Source organism: Molothrus ater, chromosome 9 (assembly GCF_012460135.2).
Source record: "Molothrus ater isolate BHLD 08-10-18 breed brown headed cowbird chromosome 9, BPBGC_Mater_1.1, whole genome shotgun sequence".
NCBI lineage: Eukaryota > Metazoa > Chordata > Aves > Passeriformes > Icteridae > Molothrus > Molothrus ater.
In genome coordinates this window covers 477,161-491,616 of record NC_050486.2, presented here as the reverse complement: position 1 = coordinate 491,616, position 14,456 = coordinate 477,161, and the positions used below count along the sequence as shown (strand labels likewise).

Genomic DNA, 14,456 nt, shown 5'->3' with positions numbered 1-14,456 from the left:
CAGTCATTTCTTCATCTACATTCACCCAGAAGGTGTTTGTGCTAGGCGTGGATATAGCACAGCCTGCTCCTCTGGAGCTGCTACAGACTCAGGCAGGATGGAGGGAGATGATTTACTTTATGAAGTAGGGAATGAGCAAAAATGTCCTTCAGGAACTCAGGATGTGTTTTTCAAATAGTTTCCAAGGCCAGAAGACGCCCAGGAAGAACATCAGGAAACACCAGGGGTGAGGTGGGCTGTATCAAGAGGTGAGGGAAGTGCAGCCTGGAGGACAGACCCAGGATCTGAGGAGCAGGGAAAAGCCTCCCAGCCCTGCTGGCAGGAGTCTCCTTAGAGACTAACCCAAACATTCCAACAGGCTCTCTCAGACTGTTTTCACCAGTCTCTAGGTTTACTCCAGTGATGTTCTCAAGACAGAACTCATAAATGTGAACCTCCTCTACCAGTTCTGTTGCAGCTTTTCATGTTTTTACAGGGTGAGCTCATTATGGGTAATTATGCTTCAGATCACTGCAGAAATAGAGAGTTACCAGAGTTGGCCTACGTATCACAAACATAAAACTGTTTGCCACCTATAATTTCACACCAAGAGGAATTATATAATCTTGAATTTACAACATTTGAAGATACATTAAGGCAGATTGGCTGGGCTGGAGGCTAGAATTACAACATCCGGCACATAGCATAACATAGCCATGATGGCAACAGTAACCTCACAGATTGGGGTGAAAGTTCCCTCTTTGCTTTGCAGCATAGCTCTCAGCACAGTGGTCTCTGTGAGCCTTGGAAGAGCACACGCCCACAGCAGCACCAGCATGCAGAGCTAACAAACATCCAGGAGACACACACATGCTCATTTCAAACCAACTCTGCAACCCCACACTGGCATCCGTGCTGCCAGCCTATGGCACAGGCTTCTTTTTAATTATACTTTGTGTATTTTACAGAAGTGTATCATTCCTATGGAAAAAAAAATCTGCTGTAACAACTCAACACTGGCATTGGAAATACTAAATACGAAGTCCAATTAATTTATGACTAATTCTCTGCCCCCTTGGCAGACGGTGTGTTCCCAGCACAAAGCCATCTGCAGCAGTACCCTGTCTGCACAGAGAGCACCAGGCACGCTGGGGCTTGGCCTGCTCTAGCAAAACCCATGAGATACTCTTTTCTGTATTAATTAAGGGGCAAAAGGCACTGAAGATCCTCTGAAATAACCTTCCTGTTCTTTTGAATGCATAAAAATAGATTACTCATTTAGTAATTTAGGTAAACAACTTGTTATGAAAATTCATTAGGGAATAAGCCTTCATGATTTCATTTCTTGTTCGTTTCCTGTCTAAATAAATAAACATGAACTCAAGTGACACAGATTCCATTACTTTTGCGCACAGATTCTTGAATGATTTCTTTCTTACTTTTTAAAATAATTTAATCTCCTCCCTTCTGTCAAAGACAACGTATTAACAAACATGGCTGGGGAGAGCAAAGCCTTTCAAAGGTAACAGTTGAAAACTTTTATTTAGGATTTAATCTAGGCAATGATCAATTCTGATTCAAAGAAATGTAGGAAAGTTTGAGGAATATTTTGTTTTGACAAACTGCACTTCTACGTGACTTTGAGAACAGAAACACGAATAGCAGCATCTTACAAGATTATTAAAATCTGTTGTTAAAATTTCTTGTTAAACAATGTTCTGCCATCATTCCAATCCTGACCTCTGCAGCACAGCTTTACAAGAGCACGGGAGCAGAGGTACATCTCTGACATTGGAAAATCCTCCTAATTACAGGAGAACCACAGTAATGGTGCTGGCCCATGGCTGCACACAGGACACTGCAGGCTCTCCCTCTGTCCCAGCCGAGGCTCAGGAATCAGCTGCTGCAGTGAGGTCTAATCACACCTCTGACTCTTCCTTCCTCTGACTTCACCAAATGACTTCTATTCCTCAACTGGCAGCTCAAGAAGCAAAAGAATGGCAGTTACAAAATGACTGGAATGATAGCATTGGAGACATTCTTAGATGTATTTCCCTACATCCTGTTTAGAGAACTTGATGGACTCCCAGGTGACTTTCCTGAAAAACCTTAGCAGTCACCCTTCTTTCATCTCACATCTAGGTTCTAATCCCACATACACAACTTCCAGAGTCTTCTGGTCACACACTACATCTTGTAAGGCTGTGCTGAGTTCTCAGCACCTTCTGTTAAATGCAGATAAAAAGCAGAAACACTGAGGGAAATATCTCTATATCTCATGCTTGTGCAGCCAAGAGATGTGTCCCCTATACCTGGGAGAGTGGCACGAGCTTCCCAGCCTGGTGCCAAGGACAGCAGCTGTGAGAGGGAGCCATGGGCACCATGACTTGGCTTTTAGGCACAGGGAGAACAATGAGGGACAACAGCTATGGATAGCAGGGACCATCACCCTCCTGGAAACTGCTCTGGAGCTATCCAAAGCAAGAAAGAGGCTTCCCAAAATGTCAAGCAGTAACCTTCAGGGAAGGCAGCTGCTGTTCGGTCAGATACATGCTATTTTAGACCTTCCTCAATGACTGACTGCGAATTCTGTTTCTTGCTCTGAAAAAAGGAAACACATCTTTTGTTTGCTTGACCCTGAAAGGCAGAGGAAGTTGAAGACTTTATTTATTCAACCCTAAGACATGGGAACTTACAGACCATTGTCACTTCCCAAAGAGCTTTTGTTTTTATTTTCCTCCTCAGCCTGTGTGGGTTCTGTTTGCCTTGCAGATTTTTCATAGACAGTTTGCTACCAGCCTGGGACATCTGTGACTTGCTTGCACATGGTTGGCAGTTGAAAGGAGGTTTTTTGTAGCTGCAATGCAAATAATTATGCTGCCTGATGGCAGAAATCGCTCCAGTTTTGATCAAAAAGCCTTACCACTAGATTTATTTTCCACCTTTTTAATTAGAACGTATATTATTTCAGAGCACTTTTGAAGTCTGTTACCTCAGTATGATGATGGATGGCAAGAAGGAAAGCTGATGGAACTGCTCATGAATCAGAAATTGGCTAACACAACAGAGCACATGGACTTTGCTGAAGTCAGCATTCCATTCCATTTCTGCCTTTGGGAGATTATTTTGCTGTTGGATTTCATGACAAAAAGCAACCCTTAGGAGAAGAGGGCTCCTTAAGAAGGTTAAGGAGGGTCAGGTTATCGAGGGTCACACAAACAGCTATCTCAAAGGCAGACTGAAGACAAGCCCCACTGGGCTTCATCAGACTAAGGACCTATCCAGAATATTTATAAAAAATTCAAAACTCTCTCTGTCATGGCTGCTAATTCCAAGAAAATGAGCCTTAGATTTCACCAGGGGCTTTCTCATCAGGTTTCTCACTTTTGTTTTCGCCTAGAGTGCAGACACCAACCCCCAGTTTAAAGAAAGTGAATGATGGAAAAACTTTCACATATAGGGAACTGTTTTGCACAGGGATCCTAAGAAGAAAAAAGGCCTTTTTAGTCTCTGTGTTGCTGCTAAGGAGAGGACACACCTGTACAGACACTTAGAGCTGCTCCTACCTAGAGCAAGTGCAAGCTGTGAGAGTCCCTCACCTAATCCCAGGGAGAGAACTGCATTCCTGAAAGGGGCTTCTTGGGCCAAACATCAAAGTGGCTCTCTGGCACTGCCTGTCCTCACTCCTGTGTGCTGCACAGAGCAGCAGTCCTGCTGGGCTGTGCTGGGCTGCAGAGCTGCAGGCATGCTCCAGACACAGAAGGCTTGTGCTCAGGGTGGGCAGAGTGGCTCAGCTACACTGTTCTCTATAGGTTACTTGGATCCAAAGATCCACGTTGCAACATGCTGCAGTTAAATAAATAGAGGGCTAATGGCAGATGGTTTCACTTAAACTTCAAGAAAGGCACCGCCTATATGTCAATTTGGAATTGGTGTAATGAGCCAACAACATTCTGAATTAAAATAAAAGCAAATTTAGGAATGAAACCTACTGGAGACTTAACTGGTCTCAAGTGCATAGTTAGATTTCTAAAATAATAGCTGCAATCCAGCATAACAAACATGACTTGCTTGAAAACAAAAGCCTGAGTTTAACTGTAGATTGCAGTTAGTTTTCATTCCCATGAGAAACTGCAAGATATTTCTTCTTGGAGTAACTTCTCAGGAAGGCACACCAATGGTGCCTCCAAAACCACACAGAGTGGGACTAGGACTCCCCAGTTCTGCATATTTCCTTCCAGGTTTACCAATGCTGAGGCCCTTAGGTACCATCAGGCAGATTTTCTGTGAGTACTGCATGTGGTCACTGGGCAGAGGCAGGTCAGAATTGGGCATGGCTGGCTGCAGGGGCCAAGGGCAGAGCTGTACCATGGGACAGCAGCCAGCAGGGACATGGCACAAGGGCAAAGGACTGCTAGAGCATCTGGGGAGGCAGAAAAGGAAGAGTGCCAGCAAGCACTGACTGTGAACTGGGGGATGGCCTAGCAAGCTTGGAAAGGGGCTATGACCAGGGAGGAAGAAGGAAAAGGGAGCAGGAGGCGGAGGATTACCATGTAACAATGTATAACAAGTTCCTGTACTTAGAAAAAATTAAACTTACACATATTTAACATATCTTAACACACTAAACATATTTAAATTGGCAAATATGTTTCTGTGCACCCGGACAGTGAGGATCTGGTTCTATCCTAATGCTCTCTGAGGGGCGTGGGTGATTCAGGCTGTGAGAAGAAGCACATGGCACGTTACAAGGTAATGGCTGTTTTTACTCTTTTCCAGCATAGAGCAACTGAATACTTGAAAGCAAGTTTTCACCTGGAAAATTAATAACATACTGCTATTGCCTTGTACAAAATCGACAAGATCTCCTTTTAAACTTTGATCTTACTGACTGCACACACGTGCACGTTCACATCAATTACAAGATTGTCTCTTGACATTTTGTCACTACCTCACAGCACAAGGACTGCCACCTTCCTCCCAGAAAACTCTTCAAGCTGTAACCTTGACTCTGCTTTGTACACTTATGGAAACTGCCAGATTAGTCTTGCAGAGCCATGTAGGACAGCAGTGGACAACTCATTCCACTCTGTACTCATTGTCCATACCTGTTCTCTGTCCCTGCAGCCAGTGTGGGAATGGCTCAAGCCAGCTAAAGGCAGTCTCTAGTGGGCCTCAGAAGGCACCAGAACAATCTAAGTGTGACCAGAAAAGGGTGACTGTCTGCTGGGAAAAGACTGTCCAAGTAGTTCAAAGGGTTGGTTCTCAACTGCCCTGTCAGGTATTTCATCTTTGGAAACAGTGTCATGGGTAAACTTTAGTACACAATGCAAATGATCACAAGCAAGTGATGAAGTTCTGAAAAAACTTCAAAACAAAGACCCCTTCATTTTATTCCTGTCATCTCCTCTGCCAGGGTTGCGGCAGTGAAAAAGAAGGGCAAGAAAGTGGCAGTAGAAAAGGTTTCCCCTCTTGCACAGAGATCTGGCTGAGGCACCAGGTAACAGGGGACAAGTTCTTACACTGCAAGTTTTGCCAATTTCTCCAAAGGAGACTCGTCCTTTTCCAGCAGCCAACTCTCTGCAGGTGCACAAAGAATTAAGGTGGGCTTAAAAGAACAGCAGACAGCTGGGAGGAAAGCTCTGCTGTCAGCTAAGTCCCAGATGCTTGTGCAGATCAACTCCAGTCCCCACAGAGGCAGAAAAGGGTGGAGAAGCAATTTTCTCAAAGGACAGAAATGGGTTCTTCTCCAGACAGAACATTTTAGGGAATCATTTCCTATGGTTATCAATAGTCAAACTGAAAATCAAGCCAAGTTACCTACTGGCTCTTGTTTGTCTTGTAACTTTTTTCCCAACACCTGGCTGGGTGTCACAGAGGAACCCATGTTTGATGCTGTTGTTTACTTAATGCTATTCTTGTGTCTCATCTGTTTCGACATCTCTGCCCAAATCCCTGGACATTTTTTTTATTTCCTGGATTATACTGATGTTCCAAAGAAAAAATCCCAAAGAACTGATGAAAATATAATTTCACAATGTTTCATTATTTATGGATAAGATTTGTCACTGGATTCTGATGCGTATTTTCCAAATTATATTTACTCCAGCAAATGAAAAGTTATTTCAAGTAAAAACAGGACTCAGTAAAATGTTACGAAGAAATAATTTGTAATTTAGAAATAGTGTTTGTACTTCAGTGATAAAGTGCCCACTCGCATGCGGGCAGGTCAGCCAGAAAAGGATTTTTGTAACAGACATAAAAAGGGAGTTTCAGGCAGATAAATGCCAAAAATAATTTTGATACATCTAATAAAAATTCCCCTAGGATAGCTGTACAGATTATCACACTCGGCTGTACTGCATGGGAAAGTGCAATTATTAAAATGCTGAAAGCCTGAACTGATTCTTTTTTTCTTAGTTTATGGAAATTCGCATCAGCAGATAATGTTTTCAGCATGCTGGGATTTAACAATAACATTTGGGCTTATGATTCACATGTACTGTAAAAGACAGATGTTTTAAAAAAGCATTATGTGCACAGTTGTTCAAAAAGTAAAGTTTACACTGCTCCAGGTTTCTCAATGCCTTTGATGAATGTGGCAGTGACCCTGTGTCCCAAGGCATGTCCCACCCTGGCAATTCCTCACCATCTGAATTCATGATATATTTGAGTAGGTCATGTCCTGTCTCTCGTGTGGGACTGAAATGCTGACCCAGAACATTTCTGTGCACTAATAAGCCCGTGCCCCAGCGCAAAGCTGTTTTCTCTGCTGTCCTGCAGCACCGTAACATGATGATTATTAATCCTGACCAGGCAGTGCTGAGAGGTCCTACTCACACTGAGTGTTGTATAACAGCGTGGTAAACAGCTGAGGAGGGCCAGGGAAGGCAGTCAGCATCCTAATAAACCAGCAAGGCCAAGGAATTTGCCCTGCTAAGCAAGCGTGGGAGGAACCCAAACGAGGAGATGAGGACAGTCTCCATGGGCTCTGTGAGCCATCAAGTTAGAGAGGTTAAATCCCATTCATGTAACCCTTAATCAGCTGGGTACAAATCACCAGGACTGGATGGCACCCTCCCCGTCCTTGAAGGAGCCACAATGCACAACTGCTGGCCAAGTCCCCACCTCTCCTCAAAGTCTGGGTGACCAAGCATGGGAGATTTGCCAGTACTCCAGCTCCAGCAGGGACCCTGGCAACTAAACCCCAGTAATGATCAGTTTGACTTCTTTTGCAAAGCTGTAATGACAGACATTTGGCCTAAGTTTGCTTTTCATGTATGAGTCAGTCACATCTCTTTGAAACTGTTCTCTTATCGTTCCCTTACTTCTTTTGCACTTACCATTGATGTTTACAGCTGGCAGCACTATAGACATCTTTGGTCTCCTGGTCTTGTTATGTGTGGTGGCTGGCAGTAGCAGGTGGTCCTGGAAAACAGCAGAAAAGATGTGTTAAATCTACTCTCAAAGCAGAGAGCTGGGAAAATGACTTTCCATTCTCTCTTACTGGCATTCCACACTGTACTGTTTACAACAGCTCAGAAAATTCATATTGTTGAGGGAGTCTTCCAAAAGTCACAGCAATTGCTCATGCTGTGTAACCAAGAAGAAATCCCTACTGCATGCAGCAAATATGAAAAAGCCTTGATCATGTTGAAAGAGATGCAAACTACTATTAAGCCCTCATTCAACAGAGTGCTTATGTATATGATTAAAGTAATTTAACTTGACTTCAATGATATTTAAACATATGTTTAAGGACCTTGCTGAATTGAAGCTTTTACTTGCACAGCTGTTTACTTTCTATATAAGTCATCTTGCTCTGTGAAGCTCTACACCACATGCCTTGTGCAGCAGGACTGCACTGCTCAGAGCTGGACTGGGGTGTGAAACACAAGCTCTGCTGACAACACCTTCCAGGGAAGTTGGATGGTGAAGCTGTGCTTTAGTATCTGATCTTTCCTGGGCGCTGCTGTAAGGCAGCAGAAACTGCCCTGGCTCTGACAGTGGAAGCTGCCTCTGCAGGAAACAGACCTGCCCTGGATACAGACCTGGCCTGCAGGGAGAAACACAGCCTTTCTCCAGGGCTCTTGTGCTGTTGCTGAACTCAAGCTGCTCAACTTGCAGCCTGGAAAAATATGGTTCTTCCCTTATCAATCCCTTAAAAGCTGTGGTCCAGGCATCTCCCATATTATTAAGCCAGTTCGATGCTCTCCTTTCATGCTTTCCCATACAAACATCTCATACTTTTGGGCAAGGTTATCTTTTTGGCAAACTGAATTAGACTTCCTTCAGGATACATTAATTTATTAATGTCAGGGTAACTGTAATTTTGCCATTTTAAAATATAAACACTACAGTGTTATATGCAAGATTTTCGGAACTGAGTTACACACAAAGTTAGGTGTCAAATATGTCAAGATATTCTGTAGATACATTGCAGAAATATCACTATCTTTCTCTTTTTTTCCCATCAAAAATTTCCCTCCCCCAAAACACTAAATGACTGACCATGAGAAGAAAACATTACTTAAATAAATGTCTGCAAAAAACATCTTGGTAACCAAAACTATAAAACCACTCTGGTATAATTCTCAGATCACGTATGTAATTCCCATTTCACTTTTGAACCACTTAAGATTAAGAAAACATTCACTAAGACAATGAACCTTACATAAAAACTCTTCTTGAAATCCAATGTTCCCAAAGGAACAGGCCTAAGATAAGATGTCCATTAAATTACATTTTGTAACAATGCCCTTGCCACAATTTGATGACTATTTTTAGCAGACTTAAAAAAATGCTTATACTGTTTGATTTTTTCATTTTTCAATGCTTCTGAGAGTCCATCACTACCTACCAAACCACAAGTACTGCACAGATGATCACCTGAGAGTCATTACAAATAGCAACTGCTTTTTGCTAACCTATCTGAAGACTGGTGCATTAATCTATGCTGCCTTATAATGGCACCTTTATTTACTGTGTGTATAAATTGTATTGAGAGCTACCACAAGGATTTTACAGTTGCATTCAAACCTGTTTTGGAGTTGCTGCATAACCTCCCAGTGATTCAACAGCAACTCTGGAGAAAACAGACAAACAAAAAGCTCTAAACCCAGACTGCCAACAGGAGCTAATGTGCAAGATGCACCCATTGTCTGGAAGCTGCCCATCTACAAAGAGACATTTTATAAATCTGGAATTGGTGAAATGTATCCATCTCTCAAATCATCTTTATCTTTCATAGGCATTTTGCACCAGTGCAAACTTGCAAGTTACCTAACTACCCTCATTCTTCACTGAAGTCAAAGGGTATGCTGTAGAATATCAAATATTCTGACCTTAGTTAGCCACCCACAGCATTCTAAAGCCCAGAAGTCTTCAAGCAGTCCAAACCTTTTATTTGAAAGCAAAACAAAATTAATTCTATGCCACAGAAATGAGTGTACAGATTAGTGATTTGGAAGATATCAGACATTTAGAAGCACTGTTTGAATGCATTTCTAAAATATCATGTGCCATTCTGAAGGATGCTGAATTGCATCCCAGAAGGGGCTGTCACACTCATCCCTAATATTAAACAGTAGACAAAAAACCCCCAAAACAAACCTAAATTAAAATATTGTTTGTGATGTTAACACATGGTATAAAACTGAAAATTAATAAAAGCAAAATTTGCAAGTCAGCATCTGGCTCAGGAGCATGAGTGTCAACCAGAGGCAGAATAAATCAGAACTATTACCCAACAACAGACGGCTTTGGCTTGGAGCAGGAGCTGCACTTAGACGACAGTTTAAACAGACTAAGCAGACCTGAGACTGCTGGCAGAATGACTGGAAAAATATCAGCCTGGAAAGAATATTTCAAATGAGATCCTTGCTTCAGCATTCTCATTTTTCTTTTGATCATCTCTGCAGTTCTGTGATACAGATGGACAGATAGATACAGATACAGATACTAAAAATCCAGCCACGAACACATTACCTTAATTCAGTTAAGTCTCAACAACACATGGGACTGCAATAAGGATTCTGAGGTTTCTTGTGTATCAGATCAGTGTTATCAGGGCTCCAGCAGGGATAAAGCTTTTGAGCTTCATGTATCTCTAACCCTACAGCCAAATGGCAATGGAAATCCTGTCCCACTGTGCTAGAACATTCCAAAAATACTGCTGCTCCTGCAGCTTCAGCCTCAGTCTATGATATGTGGTTTGGTACCCAAAGTCGCTCCTACCTAGATGCATGAAAATATGGAGACGTTTTAGGTTTCATTTTCTTTTTTTGTTAAAAAATTGGTTTTAACTCTCATAGTTTTAAGGATGTAAACAAACCATCATCACTGCATACCATGAAGATTCATTAAACAGAGGAAAAAAATGCTAGGCATGGGTTTTTTTGATTTAATTTTGTTTCTTAAACTACCATCACCTCTAATCCGGACTCTTGGCTTTTAAATTAACAGAACTGGCAACAGTGCTTGTTTTGGCTTTTGCAATGCATATCCCATCAGCCACAGCACCTCCCAGGGAGCAGTCCTGCACCTCCTCCATTCCTGCTTCATTGTGAGACAGAAACACACAGGAATTAACCCTTGCAGTATGCCCACGACAGAGGAAAATATTCCAGGGACTGTTTGGAGAAGTGGGGCAGCCATTTCAGGGAAGCTCACGTGACACAGGACACAAAGGAGAGGACTTCCAGCCCCACAAGGCGCTGCACTCTCAGCATGAGCTGTCCTTCCTCCTGTCCCAGGGGTTTCTCTCTGTCAAATCAATTCCCCTAGATTTTTCTTACCTTCTTAGTGGTTGTGCTTAGGTATGGATAAGTATTTTTCAAAAGGCTTTTCTGAGGTCTTAATTAAGGACTCTTGATTGAGATGTGCTTTGTTAGAGCACATTTAGCACATCTGCCTGTGTGAACACTGCTGGTCATGCTGCTGCCGAGGCTCGGGCCCCTCTGGGGGGCTTGTGGACCATGTACCCTGCAAAGTACAGATGTGATCCATATGGGAGCCAAGGCTCCAGGACGCAGCCTCCGCCCCACTTCCCACAAAGACTTTGTCAAGATGTCCCAGTGAGCCCTGCTCTTCATTAAGAGCTTCATCTCTGACAAACCTTTTGCAAAAACAAAGTGACATTTGTTGCTTTACAGCAATAAAAGCTCAGAGGAGACTGGATTAAAATACCAAAGGAAAACTTTAATGTGCTTTCTGGTAATTTGCCTTGATTTACCATGGCCTTGGAGACCTGCTCTGTGCTAGAATGTTGCAACAAAGGCAGTTGACAGAGTAGAGGGGGCAAGAGGAGCCAGGCCTGCCAAAGGGCACTCTGTCACTCTGTCCAGCAGCTTCCCAAGGCTTCTTACAGCGAACAAACACTGGAGCTGGACATTTTTCATCTCCATTTATGACTAAGAAATCTCCCAGGGAATTGTGTGCCTCAACCTCTTCCAGCTTGAATCTTCCTGCTGTGATTCCAGGACCACATTACAGCTGCTGCCGACCCAGGCTGAGCTGATGCCTCAGGTTTTAGCTTTTATATTTTTCATATTCTGTGCTGCTTTAGTGTGTAGTTCTGAGCTTCCTCTCTTCACAGAGTAGCTAGACAAAACAATTCCTTCCCTAGCTTGGGACCAAGGAGAACCACCCAAATCTCAGGCCCAAGAGCACAAACAACATAGACTGAAGAGAGAAAAACAAGAAGGAGGGGACTGCTAACCGTAAAGCTGGAATTGGACAATGAACTGCAAGATGCAAATGGAGCAGAACTGATCAAAGTGAGAGACCCCATGACTGTTTGTGCATTTTGTGACCATTTTCGTTCATCTTGGGTGCAGCCCTGGCTGGGCTCTTGTGCTGCCCAAGGTGGATCCATTGAGGCCTTTAATAAATCCCTGCTTTATTGTTTAACTCTGTCCAGCCTCTGTTCCGGCTCAGCCTTCACAAGGCATCAGAGGAGCTCTCCACATCCCATGGAGGGGCTGTTTTTCTTTAATGGCACAACTTTTGGCAGTTTTCAACACCTCCTGACAGCTTAAAACCATATCTGTTCACTATCTGACCACACCTAGTGAGTGACAGAAAACAAGTGCTTTTCTGATCATACCAAAATTGTGCATCAAATCCATGCACTGTCTTTTGACCCTATTTTTTCTGAACATCTCAGAGATTATGAGTCTGACATGACACTGGACCCTCTTTACAGGTATGCTTTTGACAGTACAAAGAATGTGCAACAAAAATATGCTCTCCCAGGCCCAATACTGCACGCCACTTCAGAGACTGATTCATAGTACCAACACTCCAAGGAGCTAGACTTCTTAAACCCCTGGGTTGGCAGAGCCCCTGAGCCAGCTTTTTTTTCCCCACAAACTACAGATTTGACACTTCTTTAAAATTTCAGGATCATTTTTTCCAGCTTTTTGCTGTTACCAGAGATGTGATGTGTCTGTCCTGTTCTCCTACACAGGCCAATGACCTGGCCCTGAGCAGCATCCCAGCCTTTGGCACACAATTCCTGGCCAAGAAATGGTACCTGAGAACTCCATTCTCAGAAATGCAGGGCTGGATGTCAGCAGCTCTCCAAACATGGAAGGAGGCTTCCCCAGGGAAGAGAACTCACCAATGTGCACTCAGAGCCAAGAGGCTCATCCTCATCTACCCCAGCAGCTCCCAACAGTGCAAAGCACAGAGCAGGATGTAAATGGGAGTCAGGCCTTGGCATTTCTGGTTTCCTCATGCATTTCAAAAAGGACATGTATGAAAGTTTAGAAACTTGTAGAGGAAATGGCTGTATATTTTCATTATTGATTCATTTGGGAGATGGCAACCATCCAGTGCCCTGAGGTTACACCATGCTGGATGCAGCACTGGTCCATCTGAATATGCCAGAAGTTCCTGAAACACTGTCTTCACCGTCAGTGGATGTTAAACTGGGCAGAAATGCAGAGGGGAAAGTGCCTAAGGAAACATTTCTGACCCTGAAATCTGAAAAGCATAGGGATGTTTTTGAGAATAGAAAAGAAAAAAAAAAAAAAAAAGAAAGAGAGGAAACCAATTAAAACCTCTGCACAAACTGTGACTCATAGCCACCACTCTAGCTCATCATACCATAATTTAGTAAAGCTGGCTTGTTTTTAAAGTTGATCTGTTGAGTTTTTTTTCTTAGAAATCCAAGGAGATTTACTTACCTCATCATGGATCCTTACAGGGAATCCATGACATGAAGAGTATGGAAGCAGGTGAAAAATGGGATAATGACTGCAAGGAACCCACAGAAACCCCACAATAAAATTTCACAAGGTATCAGCCTCTCTGCAGCAACTCTTGGCAGCACATCCCGAGAGCAGCTTTACCACTTTGAGTTTAACAATGCCATTTAATTTAATTTGAAGTTGTACCAGTTCTACCTATGTTAACCTTGATGTTAGCCAGCACACATTAACACAGTTTGAGTTTGCAGCACATTTAAAGAAGAGAGTTTGTAATTGAGAATTCAACCCCTAATCATAGCATCTAACTACTTTTCTAGGTTTTAATGGATGGGGAGAAGATTGTCCCAGAACAAGAAAGCTCCAAAAAGTAGTGGGAATAGAGATTGTTTTTCTGCTTTCATTTTTGCCAGAATTGTTCCTTTTCACCCCAGTGCCATTTCAATCCCTGTATTTCTGTGCACAGGTGGTTTTTACAGCCTATTCTTTGCACACAGTGATGGAATGAAGTGATGAGATATGATTTTTAATTTAAGTGTTTTACCAGAAATAGCTCAATCCCACAGTCAATAAAATCTCCTCTAGTGTAAGATTACACCTTTCTGCCATTCCCAGACAAATTTTCATAAATAAAACCTAACTGCACTTTGGAACAACTTGTAGTCACTGTCCTGGCAGAAGAAGGAGTTGCTATCCAGTTTAGCTCCCACATGAGAGACCTTTTAATGCAGAAGTCTTTAGTGCCTTTTATTGTAAATTGTGCTACTGCCAGATGTGATATGGGCTGGACTCCAAAAGCAAGCTACCTGGAAAGCACCTCACTGTGAGTCAGAGGGCCTTGTGAAAATCCCAGAGACCTCAGAGGAATGGAAAATTCACCCAGTCACAGCTTCCTTCAGAGGAGTTTCCCCCTCCATCCAAAGGCAGCACTGCTGCTTGTCCACAAGCAGGGCTCAGCTTTGGAGAGTTTTCTCTGTGTAAAGGAGAACCAGTAGCAAAGGATCTCTCCTGGATTAAGAACCTGAAAGGTTATGGAGACTACTAAGGATAACAGAGACCTGCTGGGTTCACAAACATGCAAAGCACTGTGAAGGTGCACAAAAGGCAGCTGTAAAGCAGGTGTATAGAGGTGAAAAATACTGACATACTGTTCAGTTTTTCTATTTTCATGGTTTATAATCCCTTTGTTCAACATACAAGGCCAAAGAGGAGGAATTATGTCTTAAGATAACACTGAAATGTGCTGGTAATCAGGTATCTATAGAC

The 14,456-nt window shown here is 42.8% G+C and overlaps 1 protein-coding gene across 2 annotated transcripts in view; it reads right to left on the bottom strand.

Moving 5' to 3' along the window:
- Positions 1–14,456, bottom strand: part of ATF6 (activating transcription factor 6) — a 76,564-nt gene that overhangs the window by 11,937 nt on the left and 50,171 nt on the right. For both annotated transcript variants that reach the window (XM_036387580.2, XM_036387579.2), the window contains exon 15: positions 7,323–7,407. In XM_036387580.2, coding sequence (XP_036243473.1) covers positions 7,323–7,407 — 85 coding nt within the window. The remainder of the gene's footprint in view (positions 1–7,322; positions 7,408–14,456) is intronic.